General features: G+C 39.4%; 1 protein-coding gene across 2 annotated transcripts; it reads left to right on the top strand.

The window, feature by feature from the left end:
* waslb (WASP like actin nucleation promoting factor b) lies at positions 1–21,093 on the top strand. 2 transcript variants are annotated; one of them, XM_084406556.1, is made up of 11 exons: positions 3–387; positions 6,563–6,697; positions 6,793–6,879; positions 7,883–7,979; positions 8,461–8,484; positions 11,934–12,132; positions 13,022–13,064; positions 15,229–15,382; positions 18,383–18,909; positions 19,699–19,807; positions 19,917–21,093. In XM_084406556.1, the coding sequence occupies exons 1-11, from the start codon at positions 280–282 to the stop codon at positions 19,976–19,978; spliced, it is 1,545 nt and encodes a 514-aa protein (XP_084262682.1). In that variant the 5' UTR covers positions 3–279; the 3' UTR covers positions 19,979–21,093. The 2 variants fall into 2 exon arrangements, with proteins under 2 accessions (XP_084262683.1, XP_084262682.1); XM_084406557.1 differs by lacking the exon at positions 8,461–8,484 and having other exon boundaries at positions 1–387.
* Positions 21,094–22,034: the final 941 nt, after the last annotated feature.

The following is a 22,034-nucleotide window of genomic DNA, read 5'->3' as shown; positions in this document are numbered from 1 at the left end:
TCACTGTCATGCGCAGCGGTGGCACTGCCATGTTGGATCGAAAGCTCGGTGCACAGGAGTTCAGATGAAAGTTTAGAGGCTCAAGACGACACTGGATAACCAGACGAGGATCGCTTTTTGTTTGTGAGACGCAGGACCTCTCTCAACCCATTCCCGGCCGAACACACAGGTCTGGATATGAAAGGCTCCGGATACAAGCTGCGGTGATCAAAGATCAATGAACGCATATTTTCTGTTTAACACTTCCTGATCACAAGTTCACACCATCGGATTGTCAAAATGAGTGGTCCGCCTTCAACCAGGAGGCCCATGAGTAACGTCGGCTCTGTTCTTCTCACACAACAAGAAAACGAAGTGCTCTTCAGCCATCTGGGCAGGAAATGCACGGTAAGTTCTCAAGCATTTGCTTGGGTTTCTTTGCCAGGTAGTTGTTTTCAGTCATGGGTGTTCCAAACTCGAACTGATGTGAATGTATCACTGATGGATTCCATTGGAACGGATCCATCAACAATGTATCGTTGTAAGGATACACTGCATCATCCGAGTTTAACAGGCGCTGGCTTCTGTTTGCTGCGGTCATTAGTGTTTCTCTATCAATGCTTTCAAAGTTCCAGGTGAGCTCATGCATGGGCCTTGTGCTGCTGGTGAGATTGAGTACTTTAGATAATGGCTTTTCAAACTTTTAATGCCAATATGATGATCCACGTCATAATATATGCTTTCACCTCAAGTATAAACCCAAATATAATCTGCATATATAACTGTGGTTCTTATAAACTCTGCCTCGTCTTGTTTGATGAAATGTAATCAGGTGAACTTGATGTAGTTAATGTCATATTGGCACATTTCTTTATCTTTATGGATGATAAAGCCAATCACCTGACAGCAGCTCATAACACTCTTCCTCCTTCAGATTTCACAATAAAACACAGTCCTGGTTTCAAATATGAGACATTTCACCTCTGCATTTCCAAACATGCTATGTTTACACTGATAATTCACCCAGCTTTCATAACTGTTTCATAGAGGACACTGTCATTGCTGTGTCTGGTTAAACTGGTAAGAATGTAACAAAATATTCAAGATTGGGAGGAGCAAAGGGAAAGTATCTATAAAGTAATTTATAGAGAGCAGACTGATATATAATGCACTTAAATATAGGCCAATTAATCAACCTTAACGATTTATGCATTTATACTTATGCATTATAAGTTGCACCTTATATCATTATGTTTTTAAAGTGCAGACCTGACATGTTTTTAGTTGAATCATCTCTGCATGTCATGCTGTCTGAATGCAGTTGTAAACTTCTGTTTCCTCATTCCACTGCATTACCTGTCCTGTTCCTACAAGATGAAGCTCACGTTGTTCGGATAACAAAACCGAAGCTTCCTTTTTCAAACGAGGGCATGCATGTTTCCAAAGGGCCTCGTTCCTCAGTGTGAAACGGGAACCAGGACTTGCCGCCCGAGATTCCCGGTTTCTCCTGCATGACACGGGTCCTTGAATGCTCCACATTCCTAGCGGCGTTGAACAGTGACAGTGCTGTGCTTATCATGCGCTTGCAATATCAATGCATCCCAGGGGCTTCGTCACCCTTTTTGACATTTATTCATGAATTTATGTCGCAAGCCTTTTTATATTCAAGCGGCGTGTCGTGGCACGGTTGAAGTGGGTGTGTTTGTCCACATCTCTCCTCTCTGAGGAATCAGTTGAATATGCTCTGAATCACAGAACCATGAGCTGAGACTTCAAACTCATCCCTTTTTTTTTTGTTAGCATTGCGCCAGCTTTAGGGAGCTAGCATTAGTTTGAGATCAGGAGCAGCCTGAGGATGTGGTCCGCTGGGCCTGTTTCTGGGAGTATGTGGTTCTCCTCCTGCATGGGAATGAATGTGGGGGGGGTTGGAGAACCAGTCCTCTCTGGTAGTTCCTGCTGGCCGAGTTTCTGTGAAGTGTGAGGACGGCTAAAATGACAATTTTTCAGCCTTATCTCTGTTTCAGTCTTAGAAACAGAGCGTAGAATTTGACAGTAACAGGTTCATAGACATTTGTTAAAGGAACACTCCACCGTTTTTTGAAATAGGGCTTATTCACCTTCTTTCCTACATTTAGATAGGTGGGCAAATGCATTTTTGTCTCAGTGCATGCATTGTTTTAGTTTGACAGGGTCAGCGCTAGCTTAGCTTAGCATAATGAATGGAATCCTTTGTTGCCAGCTAGCATGTCCTGAGTAAAAGTGATATAAAAAATAAAAAAAACACCTAATTACTTCTTGTGGCCTGCGTATTCACAACAAGTACAAATAGTTAACACTAGGTGATTTCCTAGGCAGATATTGACTTGTATATTAAGGACTATATTAGGGGGAAGCACAGGCGAAGCACTGCTACTTGGGCGTGATATCTCTGAGCCCAAGTAGCAGTGCTTCGCCTGTGCTTCCCCCTAATATAGTCCCATGTCAATATCTGCATAGGAAATCGCCTAGTGTTAATCTGCATCGCTATTTGTACTCGTTGTGAATACGCAGGCCACAAGAAGTAATTGGGTGGTTTTTTTATTTTTTATATTACTTTTACTCAGGACATGCTAGCTGGCAACAAAGGATTACATCCATTATGCTAAGCTAAGCTAGCGCCGACCCTGTCAAACTAAAACAATGCATGCACTGAGACAAAAATGCATTTGCCCACCTATCTAAATGTAGGAAAGAAGGTGAATAAGCCCCATTTCAAAAAACGGTGGAGTGTTCCTTTAATGATGGATTCTTCAACTTTGGCCTCTGTCTTCAGTATAGTCGTGGTGGGCGATGTGGCAGAAACATCATATCACCATTTTTAATGTTGGTTTTACTATTTTGCAAGTGACTCAGCAGTACAGCCAAACTAATTTACCTATTTTAAAAAATGACAAAGTAACAAAATATAAAAGAAAAAGGAATGACAGACAATTTAGGCCAAAGAAGGGGTGAGCGAAGATGAAAATCTTTATTTCATTATTTTATCTTTATTAAAAATAAGAACAAAGATACACATGCAAATGAAATAAAATAGGTGTATTTGACAGTAAGAAATTGAATAAACAAATGTAAAAATAAAATGCTACATAGACTTCACTGTATAAATTATACGTTGATTCTTATTAAAGCTAGTGAAGTTATTCAGTTATTCTTTTTGTCTGTTGTTTTTTTAACATTAATGACAGGTGGCATAGGTTTATTAGGCTGCTGTCGCTTTAAGACCTCATGCACGGATCTAATATACAGACACGCATCCGGTTTTCCACCAACCGTTTGTTCACTTAAGACATAACCGACTGTGTTTATGTAAACCTTTGTGTATTTGAGAGTTTAAGCACAATAAAACGTAAGTTTAGTACTCAGGCGCTGTTTTTGACAGGCTTTAAGTGTGCGGGGGATGAAAAGCACATGTCAGAACAGCGTGTGAATAAAATGTTTAACCGGCAAGGCTTTAATAGACGTGCAAATAATAAACTTGCATGATTGTGAATAAGTGCAACCTCACGTGAGCTTAACTCTACCTCTGCGTTTACATATGATGGTGACATTTTAATCGTTCACGATCAGAATTTGTGATCTCGCACAGCCCTACTTCAGTTTATCATTGCTGTGGTTTGTAGATGTCCAGTGATATAGTAAAATATGAAGAATTGTACACCTCTGTAGCTCCATATAGCCTCAGTTCACCTACAAAAGTCAAGTTTGTTGAACTATTATTTTTATACAGCACATTAAGAATATGAACTTTTTCAAATTGCTTAGCCATTTGTAAATTAAGGACATGCCTTATGACTATTTTTCGCATTTCAGAATAATATTAGTGTAAACCAACACATTTATGTATGGAAAATATGCAGTGACAAAAGTGTTCTTTTTTTTTTTTTTTTTTATAGTTAAATTATATTACTTATTAAAAATATTTATTTAATTTTAGTAATTATAATTTAATATTTAATTTAATAAATTGTATTAGTTTATTTATTTATTTGTATTGCATAATGGATAGACATACTAATGTTTAAAAGTTTGGGGTCAATAAGATTTCTTCTTCTTAAGTCTCTTCTGCTCTCCAAGGCTGCATTTATTTAACCAAAAATAGCATAATATTGTGAAAATATTACAATTTAAAATAACGGTTTTCAATGTGAATATATAGTAAAATGTAATTTATCAAATCTGAATGTTCAGCATCATTACTCCAGTCTTCAGTGTCACATGATCCTTCAGAAATCATTCCAATATGATGATTTTCTGCTCAAGAAACATTTATGATTATTACAACGTGATTTATTTGAAATAGAAATCTTTGGTGACATCATAGTCACTTTAATGCCTCCTTATTGAATAAAAAAATGATTTATTCCATTAACTGCAGCTGACGATGAGCGATAAACTGCGAGATACGGAGCGACGACTGTCTGATGTTGGCTCGGATGAATGCCACAGAGTTTGAGTAATGACTCGAATGAACTGATAATGGGCGGCAGCTTCATTCAGCCAATGAGAGCGCAGAAGACCCTCTCGCTCTGTCTGTGTCTCTGTAAAGCTTCCTCTGGCTTGCATCGTGTGGTTAATGGAAGCTTTGAGTGTCTCTGTAACAGTTCGGCGGGTTGTTAAGATGTGTGGCGTGGCTTCACTCCTGACCAGGATCCTGGCAGGACCGTCTGGCTTTGCTGGTCCGCTCTGCGCTTATGTAAATCATCTGGCCCGTCCTGAGAATAGATGCTGATCATTAATTCCCTAAAGTGGCTGTTTGTCTTCGTGCGTTTCACAGCTGTTCACTTAAAAGTGCTCGGACTTCACACAGTTTTTAGGAGAAATATTCACTGGTTCTGATTCCTCGCAGTTGGTTCATCTCAGGTCAGACTATTGATTTGTGAATCAGGTTTCAATTCGGGACGGGTGTATCCTTGTTTTTCCTTAAAGGCGTCATATCTTGGAAAGCAGGATTTCGACTAGAGTGATAAAGAGTGATGTCCGTCCAGATTCCAGACTTTCTGTTAAAACTAAACTGCCAAAACGGATCATTCAGAAAATGTAATGTAATAGACATCACAACCAAGAGCTCATTAACATATGCCCGCCCACATTTACATTTCAGCATCTACATGGTAAACAAACTTTACTTTATTTGCAACTTCGAAAAACTTGGTTCTCCCTGATAATAAGGTTGTTTACATAATATACAAGGTAAAATATCAAAAATTAAAAATGCAACAAACTTTATATATTATATAGTCATACTGGATTTAAAGTCACTATGAAATCAAACTGGACAATTCTTGTTTTCATAGATTATGCAGTATTTATTTTAAATGATTTGTCTGTGCACGTTATTATTTGTTTTTAAATCACATTCCTCATAATCTTGAATCAGAATAACTTCCCCTCCCTCTTGCAGTGACATCATCTCTTTTATGCTGACGAGGGCGGGGCTCAACCTGTCACTCACATGAGATCAGCCAATAGCAAACCACAACCATCCAATCAATTCCCCACAGACAAAATCAAGCCCCGCCCACATTTGTTCTTATTCCAGAAGCATTTCACTCAGATACACGGCACAAAAGGGAAGAAAAGCTATAGCGATACAATCTAAACTGATCTATGCTCTCAGCCAAGAGCTTGAACTACAGTAATAATGCGCATAATGAGCCGCGTTCCTCATTCTCATCATGATTAGTCTGAGAGTCTTCATTCACTGGCGTTGTGACCGGCAGCTTCGTGAGGAGACTGTCAAAGGGCTGCGCTCTCGGCATGTTTCACTCACATCGCCATGTTGAATGACACTGCGGTATAATCATGTCCTCTACAGATTGGTAGTTTTATGGCATTAAAGGTTTCTATTTATTGGCCAATTGTGGTGACCTTTATGGCACATCGACTTATTAACAAGAAGAACCAAAAAGCCTTTTATTTTTTTCATGCATAATGACATTCTTTGGATTTATCCCCCAAAAAAATGTATTCAACTTTCTTTAGTGTGTAATGTTGCTGTTTGAGCATGAAAAAGAGTTCTTCTCTATATCAGTGTCAGTGTTTCTGAACTCCTGAAACGCCTCCATTGTAGTCTTGAGTTTCTTCTGGGAACGAACACGTCACAATATTCCTCATTTAAATAATTCATACGCAGAATAAAGGGGCGGGGCCTGGTTGAGTTAGTGTGTTAAACTGGTGGTTATGGTAAGAGGCGGGACATTTCCCAAACACACTCGAAGCGCTCGACCAATCACAACACACTGCTCCAGCCGACCAATCAGAGCACTGTGTGCTTTTCAGAAGGAGGGGCTTCATAGAGACAGGAACTAAACAGAGCGTTACTGACAGACTGGGGAGAGAGGAGCTGCAACAGTGGAGAATATATGGGGAAAATAAGGTGTTTTTTGAACATTCATAGTGGCATAATTGGTCCTCTTTAAAATTCACTCTGAAAGTGATACTTGGGCATCTGTTTTCATCATGAGATAAGCAGGTGCAGGATTTATTTTAAATAAATCACGATTGCAGATTGTTTAATTCTTCTGTTTCCTCCTTGTGTCCGCAGAGTTTGTCTTCAGCGGTGGTGCAGGTCTATGGAGCCGACAGAAACTCGTCCTGGGTGAAGAAGTGCTGTGGTGTGGCATGTCTGGTGAAAGACAGCTCTCTGAGATCTTACTTTATCAGGGTGTTTGATATGAAAGTAAGTCAGCAGATGCTCCATGTGTTTTTCGTGATTCCTCATGTATCATCTTGCTCTTAGTATTAAGTAAATGGTTTCTTATTCTGTTTCGACAGGAGGGAAAAATCTTGTTTGATCAAGAGCTCTACAACTCCTTTTCAATCAACAGCTCCAGGCCTTACTTTATCACGTTTGCTGGAGACGTAAGTGCTCATATCTTGTACATGCATGTCCTTTTGTGTGTGTCTGTTCATGTGTTCGTATCTGTTTTGTACTCTTGTACTTCACCTCAGCAGACGTAAGGTATGTGCCACGGCCACAGACTGATAAAGTCAATGTGAAACTGAAATTGGCTCTATTTGCTTTGTTCATGTACATCTCTGCTCTTATTATTGTGCGTGATTTCATCCTCCAAAAAAAAGTTAGTCTTCTCAGTCCTTTATTAAAATGTAATGACTTTTTTCCTCATTAAGTTGGCTTGAGAGAGCAAACTTACTGAAATGCAATTCAAACTTTTTATTATTCTTCTGAGACTAGTTCTTTTGACTGCTACTCCTCCTAGAGCTTTAAAGCTAGAACCTCCAAACTCGGCTCAGACCTTCAGGCTGTTCTGACTTGAGTTGGTATATCTTTTCAAACTGATCCGACTTATGGTTTTCCTAAAAATATCTGTTAAATCATGCTAGCAACATGTTAAATCATAATAGAAACATGTTAGCAATGTGTTAAATCTTTTTCCCAACTTGTTAAATCATGTTAGCAATGTGTTAAATCATGTTAGAAACATGCTAGCAACATAGAAAAACACCATATCAACCTCTCTTTCTGTCTGTCTACCTATCTGTCTGTCTGTCTTATCTATCTATCTTATAGACTGTTTTGCCTTCAAAACATTCACACTTTAAACTACTTTAAACTTCGAGCTGAACCTTAACTTCAAGCTTTTAAACTTTTTCAAACTTTCTAGTCAAGCTCTCTCAAGTCAACATCAAAGTTTGTCTTGACAATGTTTTTTTAATCTAGTTTAATATTGTTATTCTACAATGCGGTTTATTACAAAAGTAAAATGTCTTTTTCAAATTTTTTTGTTACATTCTGTTTGAATAACTGATTCATCTGTGTTTTGATTTATGTCTTATTGTCTGTCTGCTGTTCCACCACAAGCAGAGTGTGTATAAAGCGTCTTTAATGTGTGTTCGTCCTCAGACGTCCCAGGTCGGTCTGAATTTTGCCAGCGAGGAGGACGCCAAGCGCTTCAGGTCGACAGCAAATGATCTTCTGCTTAGAAGAGGGAGGAAAACCGGTAAATACAACAACAGCACAGCAGAACTGTATCTCTCCTTCGCTTCACTCGTTTCCCTCTGCTGGAAAAACCATTATCATCTGGTTTTCTTCTGACATGATTCCCCCTTTGTCTACTTCTATCACTCTTTCTGCAACACTACATGCCTTGTTGCTCCCAGTTCTTTTTTCCTTCCTAACTAAGGCTACTCCAGCAGTTTGTGTGTTTCTGCCGAATCCTGCTCTTTGATGTCTGTGGGACCCACAGGGGTCTGTCTGTGTGTGTCGGTCTGCTTCTGATTAGTCTTCTCTTTAACCACTTCCCCTCTGTGTGTCGACTGACTCAGCAACTTCTGCCGGGACAAGGAGACGATTGTGCATTTAAACATCTCCCCGATCTTTCCTACACCGCTAAATCTAATTCTTTCACTAATAAACCTTCCAATTTTAAGTCATGCAGTGGTGAATTTAGTAATAACAGTTATCTTAATTTTGTCTTGCAGAAAAAAGACGTGACCCACCTAATGGTAGGTTGTTTATTAATGAATTATATGAACGTTCATTCTGTCTAAACTAAACTTTACCCAGGACTGACAAAGTTTACCAGTTAAAATGTGTGTTATGTCTGCAGATTCTTTGAAGATAATGCTAGAAGTTTATGAACGTATGTTGAATAATCAGATGCAAGAAATGTCTGGTTCATTTTTCACCCCAAAAAATCAGAAGGAAAAAATAGGAAATTATATTTTACTGAAAGAAAATAACGTGTGTTTTTAGGACCATAACAATTTTATATTGTGGTATTATTATTGTGACAATTAGCCCCAAATTAAATTAGATTAAAATATAATAAAATGCTGCCATGCTATATTGAATTTTACAAATATTATTTTTATTTAATTGAATAATACAATTTTATAATCATTTTTTATTTATTTATTCAACTTTAAATGTTTAATTTGTCATTTAAAATAATGGCACATTACAAAAATCTATATATACATCACCAGGCCATATCTTGACATTTTTGCCCAATTCACCACATAGCTTTAAAGGTGCAGTAAGAAATATCTGAGAAACACACCCCTCCCTTCATTGCTCCACCCCCAAAATACACAGATGTCTTTCTTTATCATAGCTAAAGCAAAATAATGCATTGCGAAAAATAAAACGCAGATGACGAGCGAGCAAAACTAAAGAACAGATAATGAACATCCAGTACACAAGAGATGGTTGTTAGTCGCCAGCGGCTCCAGACAAACAACAACACTCAACTGTCCTGTTACTACAGGTAACGCTACTAAAACAGCATTGCTTCTCACAACTGGAGCAGAAACAACAAAACCTCAGCATCTGTTCTCAGGCCCATCCAGTGCTAGAAATCTTTTTTTAATATTAACGCGGCTTCTAAAGCTCTTGTCCGATCATAACCTTCTCTTTTGTAGTCTCTCTTTATATTGTCTTTCTTCAAATCTGACTTTTACCCCCATCATGAGTGGACACGCCCCCTATTTCTGATTGCCCCCCATCATGAGTGGACACGCCCCCTAATTCTGATTGCCCCCCCATCATGAGTGGACACGCCCCCTTATTTCTGATTGCCCCCCCATCATGAGTGGACACGCCCCCTTATTTCTGATTGCCCCCCATCATGAGTGGACACGGCCCCTATTTCTGATTGCCCCCCCATCATGAGTGGACACGCCCCCTATTTCTGATTGCCCCCCCATCATGAGTGGACACGGCCCTATTTCTGATTGCCCCCCCATCATGAGTGGACACGCCCCCTATTTCTGATTGCCCCCCATCATGAGTGGACACGCCCCCTTATTTCTGATTGCCCCCCATCATGAGTGGACACGGCCCCTATTTCTGATTGCCCCCCCATCATGAGTGGACACGCCCCCTATTTCTGATTGCCCCCCCATCATGAGTGGACACGCCCCTATTTCTGATTGCCCCCCCATCATGAGTGGACACGCCCCCTATTTCTGATTGCCCCCTATTTCTGATTGCCCCCCCATCATGAGTGGACACGCCCCCTATTTCTGATTGCCCCCTATTTCTGATTGCCCCCCCCATCATGAGTGGACACGCCTCCTATTTCTGATTGTCCCCCCATCATGAGTGGACACGCCCCATTTCTGATTGCCTCCTCATCATGAGTGCACACGCCCCCTATTTCTGATTCCCCCCCATCATGAGTGGACACGCCCCCTTATTTCTGATTGCCCCCATCATGAGTGGACACGCCCCCTATTTCTGATTGGCTACAACTGTGTTGTGCTGCTCATTCCACTTTCAGCAACGTTTCTCAGAAATCGCTTACTGTCCCTTTAAATGCACACAGGCAAACACTGTAGCAAATATAATTCACAAGCAAACATCCCTCCCCCCTCATGTGTTACACCAAAACTTGATCTTCACAGTGGTGATGGTCTTTCGCCATATGACCCTCAGGGGCTGTCAACTACCCTACCCAACTAACGTATGTTAACACGTCATTTGCACTTTAGCATCCACCCGAGAGGCAGAAATCCAGCTATACTGGAAAATCTGGCACCTTTGTCACTACCTTCCTATATACTTGGCCGAAGTTTTGAAGTAACGTGAAGATGATATGGGTTTGGGTTAGGTTTGTTTTTTAATGAAACTGGACTATTGTGGGTGTGTGAAGGTGCTGTCGACACTCAGAGTTCCCAAAGTGGGTTATTGCGAGTGTGTATGTGATTCATATGTACTCCAGTCTTTACAAACTTTTGACTGGTAGTGTATGTGCAAATCAGCACTGTGACCTCTGACCTCTGTTTGATGTCTATGGACAAGCAACATGAGCTCTGGTGCAACTACAAATATTAGACTTGTAGTGAATCTGTTTGAGAGCTGGTTATATGAATTTACCCTTAAGCTGACCTATGTGTTTTGACTGAGGAACAACAGGGTTTTTCCTTGTTGATATTTTGTTTAGTCACCTAGTATTGACCGCCTTTTTGACTTGCACCCTCTGTCTGCGTGGAGGTTTTTTTGTTGTTCCTCAAATTCAGCGTGTCCTCAAGAACCCAGGAGATTTTCCGCAGCTTATTGCTGGCTTTAACGGTTATGTAAAATCCAGCGGTCGTGTATAATTTCCTGGGATTAAAAGAGGGCGTGTCTTTAGTGCACAGCAGCCTTCAAATGCTGGCAGAGAAAAGCGAGAGCAGCCTGACCACACACACACACACACACCTGCGTCGTGGATGTCTGCGCGCGTTCAGAGATGATGTTCTGCACCACCTTTTTATCAGCGCCGACGGATGAGAAACTAGATGGGGCTTCGGATTTGGGAGGTTGCCTGGCTCCCCTGCAGTGCCTCGTTCTCCCACAGGACGAGCTGTACGGTCCGTTCGCCGACCCCACGGTTAACCTGCGACACAGTGAGCGCACCTGTGTGGTGATGGGTAAAATCCTCCTGAACGTGGGTTTAGGGGGTGGAGACATTAGCGGGCGCTATAGCCCGTCGTTTTTACTCTCGCCTGCGTACAGTGTCAAGCGTGAGGACACAGGTAGGTTGTGACCTGTGGTTTACCTGAGGGCTTAAATAATTGGACAAGATGGAGAGAAGCTTTATTGGGCGGTTTAGTCTTAATGCAGTGTCTTATGATCAGTGCATTAAACCAGTTTTTCTTAAATGCTTGGTCTCTTTTTAAAGAAGATTGTGAAAGCATGAAAGTGTAAAATGTTATAGAAGTTTAAGTTTACTGTGAAGCGAATGAATGAATTGAGTGTTAAAGCTTTTGATTGATACCTAATAAAATGCATAATGGAGAAAAAAGGCATAATGGAGAAAAAAGGCAATAAAAAAGTGTTTCCTGACAGTTAAAGAGCATTAAAACTTCTTCTTTTTTAATTTTTTTTAGCATTAATAAAAATAAAAAAAGTGCTTGATTGCATCAGTGAATACATCATTTAAAAATGAATTTGATTGTGACTGTTTCAGGACCTTCAGGACTTTTAGGACCAACGCTTCCAATGGCAACGGTGGACATAAAGAACCCCGAGATCAACAACCAGCGTTATCAAAATAACACTCAAATGAACAACATCAACTTCATCAGGAAAGACAAAGCCAAAGGCAAAAACAACAACAAGAAGAAGAAAATCTCCAAAGCTGAGATTGGCACCCCAAGCAATTTTCGGTGAGTTCACTTTTAAGTTCAGAACAACTTGGAATTGGTATTAAGATGCGTTTTGGCCGATCGGATCACGAGTGGACGAGGGAAACGCATTCCCGTTTACACCTGGAGTTTTAATTCATCTCTTTTGTCCACTTTGAAACCACTTCTGTCCTGATTTCTTTGAGGGGAGGGTCCATGGTCGGGTACATTTAAGGGCTTTTTCAGATCTTTCAATTTAATAGGCGAAATATGCTTGTGCAATTTACACATGAACGTAAAAGATGTCAGAAAAACACACGGAGAGCATCAGCTTTAGTTTCTGCTCTGACAGCCGAACGCTGTGAGTGTGTGTGTGAGAAATCAGGAATGGTGAGAGAACATTGCGCTTGGTGCGTTTTTCATCTTCAAACCAAACTTGGGACTTCAGCCGACAAAGTTTAAATCCCGTCTGGCTAGAGCTCTTCCCATAAGGTTTACACATGATGTCAGTAGGCGGAGAGCTGCCGATGTCCTGCGGCTGTTCGATGAGCGTCTACACTGCGAAAGCAATCCGATCAAATGCGTTTTCGACTACATCTGGAAGTGGTCGAAAGTGGACAAGCCCAAAACTTTTACTCCTGTATTTAGCATCGTCCACTTGTGATCCGATCGAGCAAAACACATCTTAGGTCCTGTTTACAACTGGGCCTATGTTGTGATGGGAAGTGTAATCGGATGCACACTTGTTTTTAATCCCATGTAATATATCCCAGATGTGATAATCTGGCAGCTGTATTCCAGGAATCATGTTAAAGAGGGATGAGACCTCCGTAACCATGACCATGTTTATGTTTGATGTCCTTTAATCTAAGCATTTCAGTTTCTGAGCTGTGTTTGGTGAATGTTTCTGCTTGTGTGTGTTTTTTTCCAGGCATGTTGGGCATGTCGGATGGGATCCCAACACGGGCTTTGATGTGAGTATTCCCGCCACTACTTGTTTGCATTTAATGCGAAACGCGTAAAGCCGTGATGTTCAGTTTTGCGTGCACGTCGCCTTAAGATGCTGTTGTTTACATGATTTCATAATGGATCAGAGGTCATGACGGGATGTGATTCACAAATGCAAGTCATCTCTTACACAATGTGATTGCAGCGGGTGTATCTTCATAATCCAAAGCAATCATTCTCCCAAAAAAAAGGATCATATTTCAGTGTGTGTGCGCCAGTTTGTAATTTTAACTCCCCTGAATGAGAGCTTACATAAAGGGGATTTATTCAGGGTTATAGTGTGATTGAGCCGGTAGACTATCTGCAGGAGAGTAGGGAAGTTTTTCATAATCAGAGGAAAGAATTAGTAACTTTTAAGCAGAACATTCGTCTGTTTCTGTGCTTGAAGAATTAGCTGAAATATTGTGCCCCCCCCTCAAAAAGTACATGGACTCTTAATCACATTGAGTTAAATAACAAATGAGCAAAAAGAGACGCATTTATTTTAAAGGGGTCATATAATGCCATTTTTGTACAAGCTAATATGATTCTTTATGGTCTAAATTAAAAGTTTGTAATATACTTTAATTAAAAATTCTCATTAGTATTGTAAGAAAACACTCATTTTACCTGGTCAAAAACAACTGTGTTTTCAGCATGCCGTTTCAGTGCATGTGTCTTTAAATGATAATGAGCTTTGCTCCCCCCGCCCCTCTGTTCTGGGCGTACACCGTTTGAAATAATAACACAATAACCATAACGCGTTGTTCATTATAAACGTGGGATTATGAATCATATCGAGAACGTCGTACATAGAAAACATGCCGTAATGTACCCTGAGTGTAAACAGCCGCATTCATCGTGAAGCGTGCAGCGATTTGCAAAGATTAATATAAATATTAATATAAAGGTTAATAAAACGTTACACTCACTTCTTCTTCTGGAGGTTCAGCAGGAACACGAATAGTTGGTACCGATCCTTTTTTCAAGAGCAGCTTCTTAGCAAAACCAGCTTTATACTGACCCTCGTTTGTAAAGCAGCTGGTGTGTGAAATGATTCGCAGAAACATGAAAGCATTGACGTTGATGGTGGGGAATATTCTCTTTGAAACCAAACTCAGCCACTGCGTCTTCAGCGGTTCGGATTTAGGAACATCAACATGATGCTGTGTTCGTTATTACACCCAAGAACAGAACACCACAATCGCTTAGACGCCATTCTGCTCATAGACAGTGCTCCAGCGTATCAACAATGACGCGCGGCGGTGCGGACTATGATTGACAGCTCGCTCACGAGCGAGGGCGGGTCTGTGTTGAAACGCTGCTGTCAATCAACAATCGTGGGAGGGGTGTCCGACCGTGTGACGTCACTAGGTCGAATGGCTTGATTTGAGACGGGGGGAAAAGGTATAAGGAGATTTAAAAAAAAAAAAAAAAACACTGGATGGATTTTAAGCATTATATGATGGTTGTGTACAGGCACTGCCAACACACATTTCAGTACAATCAACTTGTAAAAGTGCATGTACCATTATATGACCCCTTTAAAAGAAGATGGCACAAGCACCTGTTTCGGGCAAAACATTTGACGAAAAGGGATATTTAGTGATGGAAAAATAGATATAATCTTCAAAATGAAGTCTGGTTACTGGAATACACTACCATTCAAAAGTTTGGTGTTGGTAGAATTTTATTTTTAAATGTTTTTGAGTCTCTTCTGCTCTTCAAGGCTGCATTTGTTTGATAAAAATACAGTGAAATATTGCAATGTAAAATACCGGTTTTCTATGTGAATATATACTAAAATGTAATTTATTCCTGCGATCAAAGCTGAATTTTCAGCATCGTTACTCCAGTCTTCAGTGTCACATGATCTTTCAGAAATCATTTTAATATTCTTCAGAACATTACTATTATTGATATGATTAATCAATAATAAATCTGTTGTAACATTATACGTATTTAATGTCACATTTGATCAATTTAATACAGTAATGTACGTTCAAAGTTAATGTGATGAACTACAAAAGCGTCCCTAACGAATGAGGAGGACTTCAACACAAGAAGCAGAAGTTCATATTAATTTAAAGTGATTTGTGTCTCGATTCTTTCCAGTCATTTGTTGACGGTTCACTCCTTGTCTTTTCGCAGTTGAATAACCTGGACCCGGACCTAAAGAACCTGTTTGACATGTGTGGCATTTCTGAGGACCAGCTCAAAGACAAAGAGACGTCCAAGGTCATCTACGACTTCATTGAGAAGAAAGGAGGAGTAGAGGCTGTAAAAATTGAACTTCGACGACAAGGTGAGTCTAAGAGTTCGGGTTCCAGGTCGTGATATTAGCACTTATCCAAGCAAAAATAATCGTATGTTGTAGTATTTCAGAGTAATATTTAAATAATTTGTCCTTCAGGACCCCCGAGGTGGTGTGGTAGGTTACTTTCCCCTTTTGCATGAGACTGTAGTGATGAAAAGAAATCCCTTTCTTCCCTTTTTTTTTTTTTTTTTTTTGCTGTGTGTGTATGTGTGTGTGCGATACTTTTAGTGCCTCTAGTCAGAACCAGAGTTGGAGGCAAACTTTAACACACACCAAAACTAGACCTTCAAATTAGGGGTGTGCGATATATATCGTCTATGATAATATCGTGATTGTTGATTCAACGATGTGTGATCTGACATTGAGTGTGTCCCTCACTTTACATCACACATACACTACATAATGTAGTCTTGTAGGTTAGACTAGTGCGCTTGTGCATTTAGAGTAAATCACGCAGTGAAAGTGTGCAGTTTATTAAAATGCCTCCAATATTCAAGATAAAGGTCAAAGATAACTCAAATTTTTATATCATTTAATATAGTTTATCAATTTCACACGAAGAGTGCTGTTTTTTTTTCTCCAAATATCAGCATGATTACAAACGTGATGTTTATTGAACTGTTGTTTACAATCAATAAGTAGTTAATATTATGTGACTTACATTTTAGACACTATTGCCTGTTTTGTTCCAAACAAAGCCAATAATGTTTCCTTATTGAATGAATGAATCGGTTGAATGAATGATTCAATGACTCACTCATTAAACTTCATTTCACATATCAATATTTAATGTTTAAAACATCAAAACATTATTTCTGTATTTGTAACTGCAAGTTAAATGCGTTCATGTCCCTCTGAGCTGCATTAAACAGTCTTGTGTAAATGCATTAAATGCCACTTCAGATGCAGCATCTGTGTTTCCAATGCGCGGCAAAGATGAATTTTGTTGATACTGATTTCATTTGATTGGTAACAGCCCTATTGTGTCATTCTAATTGAATTTATTGAATAAATGGAAGAAAACAACACAAAAGATGATGCATACATTTAATTAGTGGGAAAATATGGCTTTATGGAGGTAAAAAAAAAAACATAAAATTTAAAAAATCTATTTAACCTTGAACCAATTAAACATAATTTCTATAGCTGCTGAGAACTGACCACCACATAGAATATGAAGAATATCAAAAGCTTTGGGATTCAAAGCCTAAACCTGCCACGGTACCAACATACTCAGCAAAATATCGTCTAATTATCATTATCGATAAAATAACAAGATTCTTTTTTCTTTTTTTTTTAAATCTCGCCCACCCCTCCTCCAAACCCCCAGATCCAAACCAAGCCCTGTTGGTTGAAGACACCGGCTGAAATAAAGATCTTGAGAGATCTCCAGCTCTGGTGTGTGTGTCTTCTGTCTTCCTCGCTGCTCACCGCTGAAAGCTCTCCAGTAAAACTTAGTTTTCAGAGTCAGCATTTATATTCGCATGGATTTGCAGGAGTAAGTTGAGCTGTGAGCAGCAGCCAGGATGAACACACTGCATCCTACGGGAATCTTCCCGTTTCAAGAACCCTGGAGTGATAAAGTTAAAGTTTAAAGTGGTTGCCTGCGTTAGCGAGTCGTTGGACAAGGATATCCGATGTTATTTGTTTAACACATAATATTTTGCTTATATTGCCAACCCGAACAATATCACTGCAATGGAATACACCACTGTTCACAATTTTGGGGTTAAGGTTTTTTATTATTTTTTTTATGCATGTACACTTTTCTTTTTTCTTTTTTTAAAGAAATTAATACTTTAATTCAGCAAGGTTGCATTAAATTGATCAAAAGTGACAGTAAAGACATTTATAATGGATTGATTTCTGTTTCACAAGAAAGGTTTATCCGTTTAATAGCTATGCATGACTGCCTAGTTTTGGAAGGAAACCGGAAGATATCCTCGCATTATTTGATGATTATTTGAAAAGCTTCTAAATTCTAATTCTAGATTCTGTGATTGTAAGTTGCTGTGTTGCTCGGCAACTGTAAACAACAGCTCTTAATTCTAAAATTAACCGTTCGCAAAGACCCGCCCCCTTTAGTTACTGTTGCTATGTCCAGCAAGCCACGCCTCTCTCACGCAGTAAAACACACACCGCGGAGCAGAGAGGACACTGACAACACAGACACACTGACAGACCAGGTTACTTTTGATATGAAACAAAGTCTCACCTTTCAAATTTGCTCTTTTTTTTTTTTTTTTTTTTTTTTGAAATTTAAACAATAAATAGCGTTTTGTGGCTCTTTAATGTGCCTGACAGATCGCTCAGTTAAAGCTGCTCATGAACCGATCATCTCTTCCTTCTAGTTAATTTATAGCACCAAATAAACATGAATGAACATCAGAAGGAGTGTTGTTTTAACCGCGGGCAGACGTCAGTACACTCCGTTTTTCAAGTTCAAATCCTCCGACGTTAATCTACTAACTCTCCTGACTGCTTTGTCGGACATTAATGGCGGATTCGGCGGATTATGATTGGTCAGATCGCCTGTCAATCAAACTCCCTGCGAAGGGTGAATTGCAGCATGCTTAATAACACCACCTTAATAGCAACTTTATCATCATCTTGACATGTTTTTGACATCATTCATTACAAATAAATTATCCTCACATTATTAGATGTTTAAATTTAAAAACCTTCTAAAATTCTAATCCTTATTCTAAATTCTGTGATTGCAACTTGCTGTGTTGCTCGGCAACCATAATCAACAGCTCTTAACTGCAGCATGCTTAATAGCATCCACCTTAATAGCATCCACCTTAATAACACCACCTTAATAGCATCCACCTAATAGCATCCACCTTAATAACACCACCTTAATAGCATCCACCTCAATTGCATCATCCTCTTGACATGTTTTGGGAAGTTTTTTTTCACATTAATCCATGTTACAGGAATATATTAACATTTACCGTAACGTATTGTTGTATTCTCTTTCTCCAGCACCTCCACCTCCACCCTCCAGAGGAGGACTCCCACCTCCTCCACCCCCCCATAACTCTGGTCCTCCTCCCCCCCCTCCTCCCTCCAGAGGTCGAGGAGCTCCACCTCCACCTCCGCCATCCAGAGCCCCCACCTCAGCTCCACCCCCTCCTCCACCCTCCCGGCCCGGCATGGGTGCACCACCTCCCCCCCCCAGCAGAGGTCACGGGTCAGCTCCTCCACCACCTCCACCTCCCCAACCTGCCTCCATGACTCCACCGGCCCCTCCACCCCCTCCTCCATCATCTTCAGGGGGTGGAGCTCCACCTCCTCCTCCCCCTCCTCCTCCGGGACCGCCTCCTCCCGCGCCTCCTCCACTAACGGAGCTTAATTCAGGGGATCTGCCTGGGGGGAAGTCTGCCCTCCTGGACCAGATTCGAGAAGGAGCGCAGCTGAAGAAGGTGGAGCCGAGCAGCAAGCCGGCCGTGTCCAGTGGAGGCCGTGGCGCTCTCTTAGACCAAATACGAGTCGGCATTCAGCTTAAAAATGTGAGTAGAGCGGCAAAGAACCAATGAGACAAGACGAAAACAATTTTTTTTTATTTTTTTTTATATACTTTTATTCAGCAAGGATGCATTAAATGAATCAAGTGACAGTAAAATCATTTTAATGCTACAAAAGATTTCAATTTCAAATTTATTAAAAATTAAAACTGGAGTAATGATGCTGAAAATTCAGCTTTGATCACAGGAATAAATTACATTTTACAATATATTCACATAGAAAACAGTTTCTCTAAATTGTAATAATATTTCACATTATTACTGTTTTTACTGTATTTTTTTTATCAGATAAGAAAAGATAAGACACTTTTTTTTTTTTCTTTTTTTTTTTTCTTTTTTTTACAAAAAATCTTTCCGAACAAACTTTTGAACGACAGTAATGCAAATTATGCAGATGCTAGTTATATAATATTGGGAAGTTTTCCAGGCCATGAATTAGTTGTGGAAAAACACAAAAGAAATAAAATGAATACAATTATAAAAAGTAAATTTAATCAAAATGAACAGGTCATGTTCTCTGTGGGATTCCTTACATTTCTAAATGGTCGTTATTTTAGCAATTCTGCTTGTTGCCTCTATTAAAACTTAGTCGTCTTATTGGTTTATGAACTGGTTCTATTTCATCAATTAATCAGCGATTTGTATTTCCACACCAGAGTCCTTGTTCAAATCAGTGGGTTTTTTTTTTTTTTTTTTTTTTTTTTCACTAGTCATTTATCACAACTGCATGACATGCCGGTGAACAAAAACATTCTGATCATGTGACCCTTACAGGTACCGGACTCTACCGACTCGACTCCGGCCTCTCCGGCCTCGTCCGCTGGGATCGTGGGCGCTCTGATGGAGGTCATGCAGAAGAGGAGCAAAGCAATCCACTCTTCAGGTGTGTGTGTGTGTGTGTGTGTGGGACTGAGCTTTATGACCATTACAGTCAGACTCATTCAGCATTGTGTTACACTAGAAAACTTAACATTTAATCCATGGTTTTGTAGATGAAGATGAGGATGATGATGACGAAGAAGATTTTGAAGATGATGATGAGTGGGATGACTGATGACCAGGGGTGCCCAAAACAATCAAGACACTACATTGCTCTTGTCTTTATAAATCTTATCAAATTGTAATGTAAATGGATGACCAATTTGCTGTACTTTTTTTTGTTTGTTTTTTTTGCCTTTATGCTTTTTTTTTTTTGTTTATTTTGTTAGGTTTTTTTTATTAATAATCTGTGCAATACCTCATTTAATCTGTAAAGGTTTGTCATGTATCTCCTGTAAAGGTTTCCCCTCCTGGATTAACGTGCAATTTTACATCAAGTTTCTTGATTTGTAAAGTTGAATATTTTGGGGTTTTTTTGTTTAGTTTTTTTCTTCATTCATTGAAAGGGAGGTCGACTCTAAGGAACAAGATGAGCGAGACTTTAATGTTGATATTGTGAAGCAAGAACACTATTTTCATACTTCTCTCTTATGTACCTTACCTTTTCTTATTCAGAACGTAGTTTAGCACTATTATTTTCTTAACAAACAAAAAAAAGCATATTTAGCCCTGTTGCTTATTTGTAAATTTGCTCAGAGTTTGAGTCGGTTTATATTTTTGCACGATTTAAAAAAAAAAACAAGTGAAAAACATTAATTGAGGGGATACAGCGCAATACGGCGGATATGTTTACACATTGTGTGCTATAGCTACTATGTCAGGACTCTCCTTAACATTAGATGTGAGAAACACTACAGTTATTATAAAATATCCTGTTTGCATTTTACTGGCATTACAACAAATCTCACAGGCATGTGTTTTTTCTTTCCGGTTGGTCAGATACGGTTCATGTTGAAATTTAATGTTCATGTGTGCCATTTAAAAAAACGAAACAAAAAACGAACACACCTGAAGCGGACGGTTCGTACGTTCTCAATGTTTTATTAATAACGCACTGTGATGCTGTACTAATTCAAAGAGAGGCTCTGGCTCGCTTGACGGTCCGCAGTGGCTCGTGTCACATAGTTACACTGTTTTTAACAGTGTTATAGAGGAATTAAAATATCTTTTCCGGTTTTTATCCTTCGTTCAACCAGGGTTGCTTTGCATCGAGACTTGAAACCTTTGAAATGAGGTTGAAAAATTATTATTAAAAATTGTACACTCAAATAAATGTTATTATTTACAGAACCCTCATGTATTCTGTGGTTTTTATTCAATTCACTTATATAGTAAATGTGACTAAAACATTAAAATCCAGTTTCCAAGTAGGTGATTAAAAAAAAAGTCCTTGATTGAGTGAATTTAAAAGTCGTTGTTTGTTGTTTAAACCCACAGCCTGATATGGTATTCCTGGAGTTGAGCCAAACAGCTGATTGCATATGACTATTTTTAGAGCGCTAAAGTTATCTGGCAGACATTTAAGAATAATTGTTTTACAGGGTTTTAGCTTGTGCAAATGTCCGTTCAGGTAAGTTTTACCTGCAAATTATGTAAAGCTAGAGTGTTCTCCAAGCAGACAAAATTGGAGTGAAAGTGTTTTAATATTTTCTGTGCGTCCTTCATAACCTGTTCAGCAGCTTTTATTTTTTTCCCCTGTGGTCTCATGTCATCAGAAGTTAGCCATGCTTTAAATGTCTGTTGCATGCTGTGATATGCATGGAAATTAAGTTAGAAGTTGATTAAAGGGATTGTTCACCCAAAAATGAAATTACTCCTCCACATGTCATTCCAAATTTTCATTTTCGGAACACAAATGAAGATCTTTTTTGATGAAATCTGAGAGCTTTCTGTCCCTCCATTGACCGTCTACGCAACTACCACTTTGATGCTTCAAAACTGTACAGGTTTGGAAGGACATCAGGGTGAGTAATAATGACAGGATTTTCATTTTTGGTGAACTAATCCTTTAATGATTCTTCTGTGGGAAAGTATGTGTCTTTCAGATATGTTCCTTCACTGCTGCTAAAAACATTTCTCTGTTCACGGTGAACAGCTGCGGAGTGGATTTAGTCCCCGGGAACTTTTCCAAAATACACAAACATACAAGGTCCGGATTAAGAGACTGTGATATTCATACAACCAATACTCCCCCGTTCCAGCAAAGAAATTCTGGCCCTGCGTTTGCTTAC

This window comes from Rutilus rutilus (assembly GCF_951802725.1).
Source record: "Rutilus rutilus genome assembly, chromosome: 4".
Taxonomy (NCBI): domain Eukaryota; kingdom Metazoa; phylum Chordata; class Actinopteri; order Cypriniformes; family Leuciscidae; genus Rutilus; species Rutilus rutilus.
Note: the sequence above shows the minus strand (reverse complement) of the source record. Positions and strands in the feature narration are given on the sequence as shown.